The sequence below is a fragment of the Antrostomus carolinensis genome, unplaced genomic scaffold (genome assembly GCF_000700745.2).
Source record: "Antrostomus carolinensis isolate BGI_N321 unplaced genomic scaffold, ASM70074v2 Scaffold25109, whole genome shotgun sequence".
NCBI classification, from domain to species: Eukaryota; Metazoa; Chordata; class Aves; order Caprimulgiformes; family Caprimulgidae; genus Antrostomus; species Antrostomus carolinensis.
The window spans coordinates 1-5,222 of NW_010339586.1; the positions used below are offsets into that span (position 1 = coordinate 1).

The following is a 5,222-nucleotide window of genomic DNA, read 5'->3' on the forward strand; positions in this document are numbered from 1 at the left end:
TATATATAATTATAGTGATTTTTATACCTTTACTAAGAATTACATTATATAAAAAACTCCTCCAGTAATAACATGATTTGGAGCCCACTTCACTATTTAAAGGAGAAGCTACATACCTTGTATCTATCTTTCCAGCGACTTCTAGAGATTAAGTTCTCAAGACGAGGCTGAATGAAGCGGTCATCCAAATAATGAAATGAGAGCAACATATCTTGTGCATATTTCTTTTGTCTTGTTCCATCTGTTCAGAGAGAATAATTATTAATTTGCTGACCAGCTTACGTTGTATAAGTTTCTTCAAATAACATTTTCAAAGATATTATGCTTCTGGATACTAAGAACTATGAAAATTTTAATAAATGAATACCTTTGCTACTGTTAGCCCTAGAAGTGATCCATGCATCTTTGATAAACTGATATATTTTATTATTTTAAAAGTATGTATTGCTAAAGGTATATGAATAAACTCTACAATCAAGGTTAAAGTGAAAAGCTGTCATCCCGAATGGCCCAATGGAGACCCATTCACTTGATCCCAGTTAAGAGTGGAAAAGAGGGGAAAATAAAAAAAAAAGGTCTTGCTTTTTGTCCAGTTTGTGTAAGGTGTTCATAATGTATAATGGAGTGGGCTGCAATCCATAAAAATAAACTGCTCTGAGCAGTTTCTGCCTCACAGCAGAAATTTTGACAACTCTGTCACTTATAAAGAACATACAGAAACTGACTTTTACACAGTCAGATGCCTTGAGTTAGGCAGCATAAGTATGTCCAAATACTTACTCAAGCACAAGAAATAAATAAGCATGAGGATGAGTAAAACTATGACTATTCTGCAAGTGTCTTCCAAGTACGTGCTGGACTCCAGGAATTAAACAGGACTTTCACAGGTGCAGGTGAGTTCATATTGTCTTGAGCTTCAGCACATGCAGACATACAAATTAATTCAGCTACCTTCCCTAGTCTTTTAGCAATGCTGTTATCAAAGGAACAGAACCCAGAAGGACCACTGGCTATCTAGCTTTCTGTAGAAAAACAGTTCATTGGCATTATCATTAGAGCCACCAAAATTACAATTAATTGTTTTTCCATATACACTTTACACAAACACATTTTCAGCAAGTCAGCTACACTAAACACTTGAAGAAGCTGTGCTAGACCATAAACAAATCTCTCACAGGGAAATCCAAAGCAAGTCTGAACTCTGATACTAAAGTAGCTGCTCTTGATTTAAACTCATTAACAGATTCACCTCCATTAACTTAGAAAAATCCATTCTGTGTTATAAAAATATATCTTTGTAATGCTAGGCTATGTTCATACTACACAATGTTCTTCAGATAGAATACAACCTACAGTTCACCCACACAACTGATCTACTTCCAGCACCTTAGCAGTAAGTTGTTAGTTTTGTAGACCAGATACAATTTGAAATAGAAGGAAGCTATTAAAACATAAAACTATCAAAGTTTACTTATTACTTTTCATAAGATTGTTTTCACTTGGTAAAACAAAACAAAACCAACAGGTGAAAGAACAGAGCACTGTAAGAGCAGTGGTAGATGAAAGACATTTTTAGCTCCAAGAATATACAGCCTTTATTCTGAAGTCTGTGGTGTACTTCAGCTTCTCCAGTCTCTCTTAGTTTCTGATGACAAAAAACTTCCTCTCTTCGTCACTTTGCTAACTCCTGCCACAACCTGACACTGACAGTCCTCTCATTAATCCCATCTCTACAGTGCTTCTGAAACTACATGTGAGGTTGCCATCTAGCCCCACTAGGCCACATGCCAAAAAGCACTTCCTCAGCAAGTACATGACAAGAAGTGCTGACTGCAGATGAAATCTGTTTGTTTTTTCTGAAAGCACAAATGTTAAAAAAAAGGAAAAGAAAGAAAATCAGATATGGAGTAATCTCCCTAACTCAAACTATTATCTATCAAATTCCTCAGGAAAAGACATGAAGCACTCGACATTTTGACAAATCAGCTGACCTTGCAATGTTTTCATTGAGATATCTACTTAGAAATTAATTTCACTTTCATTCTTGAACTGTTACTACTGATTGGTAACACAGAAACACTTCCCTACATCTCAGAACGCCTTCTAGGCTTAAAAGAATTAAGACTACATGTAATTCCAAGATTACTCTATCCTTTTCAGATAGATTTTTTTCCCTTTCAAAGTTACAGAGCAGTAAAAACAGAACAGATCTGAGGACTCACAGTCCGATACCCTAATCAGAAGACACATCTTTTCTTAGAATAAATATCTTTGTATAACTTTGAATGCACTATTATATTATTTAATGCAATTTACTTACCATATAATGAGCTCAGAAAAGTGTCATCAATTGCATTTATGAGGAAAGCCTTTACTATCCTTTTGAAGTGTATATAATGATCACAACGAGATACTGGGAAGAAAGCAATATAACCAGAATTTACCAAAAAAACCCCAAACAAGTAAACAATGTTAAAAGTCAATATACAACATACAAGTCCTTAAGAGCCTGGCTTTAAATAGTGCTACTCATCCCAATGATCTTATTGAATTTTAGCATCCTAAAGTCACACCTCCTTTCAGCAACAAGAGCCCACAGTAAGAGCTACAAGCTCTTAAAGGAGAGAATAATTTGTTCTCTGAACAGTGGGAAATAACACAAACCAGAGAACACCAGGATTATGGCAGTATTTTACTTGTTTTTTCTTTTTTCCAACTTTCTGTTAAACACACACAATTCTGCTCAGGTCTTTAGTGGAGAAGAAATACCACAAAAGCTTGTGACTATCTACACTAGTACCAGCTGTCTGGTCAGAACACACCTGCTTCCGAACAACAATGCAAGTAAGAAGAGAACTAGCATAAAGTTCTGCTTCAAATCTCTCTGCTCCATCCAGATACTAGTTTTCATGAAAGATCAATTTGGACAGTTTTCTGGCTTTGTACAGTTTGGTTCAAATTAACCAATGAATTCAGAAATCCCTACAGATCTCTGCTCCCAAGTCTTACCACCATGGAATAAAGATACATTAAAAAATAAAATCCCAAGCACCCAAACCCCAAACTCATGGCAAGGATTTTGTATCACTGTTCAGCAGAGAATTTGGCCCAAATTAACACAGCTGCTCTTAGTATATCTCACAAGACGGAGGGTGATGCTTTCAGGTCTCGATAGGAATGATTGCATCATAGGTAGCCTACTTCATTCTAAATCAGACCAACTTAAAAAAATCTGTGCAACAGGGTTTTCTTTCCTTCTCCCCAAAATATACCCTCCTTTTAATAAGACAGTTTACTGTGGAAATCAGAGTACTTCCACAATAAATTGAAGCTTTTTAGGAATCTGCTTTTAAACTATCATATCCTATTACACAGTATTTGTATTTACTGTCCATTAATATTTATTACAGTACAGCAAGGAAGTTATACATGCAGAACAGTCACCAATTTTGATCTTACAGTGTGGGACGTAGTATGCCAGCAACTCGCTATTCGATGTATTTAGTTCCTTCTGTTGTGTCTGTTTTTCACTCTTGACATGCTCTCTGTTGTTGTCATCATCTTCATCTTCCTCTTCCTCCACTATAAAATCTTTCATGCTGTCACTGTCAGTTTCGCTACCTTCTGTTGGTGTGAGGGGCAAGCGACAGAGTTGTTCCTCTTCTGTTTCTGCTTCATCATTAGAATCCTAATTAAATTTTAAGAAGTATGTGAAACAGAAGAATTTTCAGTATTTGCACTCATGAAATACTCCACATACTGTACAAGATTTTTGACCTTCTCATAACTCCATTTGTTCAATTAACGAGAAATAATATGTTTTGGAAAAATATATTATTCTGTACTAGATGACAATTACTTTCAGCTTTAAATGAGACATCTTCATGTACCTCTCCAGTCTATTTGTAGGAACTAAGTTAATGAGATCTCTACGTTACTTCAGCAGGTATTTTGCTTCTTGATAAAAATCATTTGATAGCTCTCTTGTGTCTCTTCTTTACAGGAAAAAAAAAAAAGGAATTATAAAGTTTTTCCTTTCTGCCTATGTAGAGAAGATAAGATACCTGTGTTCTAAGCTGCTTAGTCATCAGAATGCCTAAAAAGAGCAAATGAAAAGAAATTCTTAAATCCTCAGTGATTAAAATTAAACTCAAGACAAAGGTTTTCAGCAGTCAATATTGTTATCTAGTTAATGTAACAACTGTTAAAATGTAATAGAAATTTGATTTGTCATTAATAAGAACCAAAACAAAATAAATAACACCCCACTGATTTCTATCTATTAGTCTTCGACTTCCCCTACATTCAGTATTTTCCCCAGTCGAATTTCAAAGATAAAATCCAGACCTCACAATTTTCACTGCTGTAGGATCTCCGAGCTGCTCTTTGTCTTGCAAGTTCTTTCAATTTTGCAAACACTTTCTGTTTCTTATTAGTAGAATCATTTTCTGTAGAACAGGTTTTATCAGGTTGCTGTTCTTCAGAACACTCATCTTCATCCATTATACAGTGACGTTTAGCAAAAACTTTTCTAACAAGTATATCACTGTCTTCACTTTCATCACTGTCATACAAGACAGAAGTGTTCAACCTTTTACGCTTCCCAGGCATGACATGCTCATCCTCACCATCTTCTGTCACTTCCCCATCGTGGCTTTTCTCTTCCTGATCTGAAAGGCTGCTCTTCACAACAGTTTCACCTTTTTCATCTGCTTCATCTTCTGATGTGGTAGCCTCTTCCTCCTCAGAGCTACACGAGGATTCATCATCGCTGTCAAGTACTATGAGCTCCCTTTTAGTGCGTCTCCAATCAACTCGGGATTTGGATGACAGTTCTGTTCCTGCTGTCTTATTTCGTGTTTCATATCTCCTGACAACTGCTTTTATATCCATTGGAAGGCTGTGACAACACACCAACAAATAAATCAGTAAAGCAAAGCACTTATTACATTATGCCATTCCAAAAAAACAAACAAACAAAAAAGAAAACAAAGTACAAGGGCATGCATATTTTATCACATATGCAACTATTAAGAGACACATGTAGAAATCGGCACCAAACAAAACTAAGCACGTTCAGTAACTTCTGAAGAGGATATACCTTACTCAAAAACTGCAGAAGAGCAGAACTGCCCACACACACCCAGCGTGAACGAACTAAAAAAACCAGCTCTGAAGGGCAGCTACAGGTCCCATCAGCCCCCCGACGCTGTAAGCTACAG

The 5,222-nt window shown here is 36.1% G+C and overlaps 1 protein-coding gene across 1 annotated transcript; it reads right to left on the reverse strand.

Annotated features, from left to right (window-relative positions):
• Positions 1-116: 116 nt before the first annotated feature.
• CCDC82 (coiled-coil domain containing 82) lies at positions 117-4,893 on the reverse strand (the record flags this gene model as incomplete). Its single annotated transcript, XM_010175906.1, has 4 exons — positions 4,348-4,893; positions 3,460-3,688; positions 2,321-2,413; positions 117-241 (listed from the first exon to the last, which is right to left on the reverse strand). Coding segments are annotated over exons 1-4 (993 nt in total), but the record flags the coding sequence as incomplete, so codon positions are not given.
• Positions 4,894-5,222: the final 329 nt, after the last annotated feature.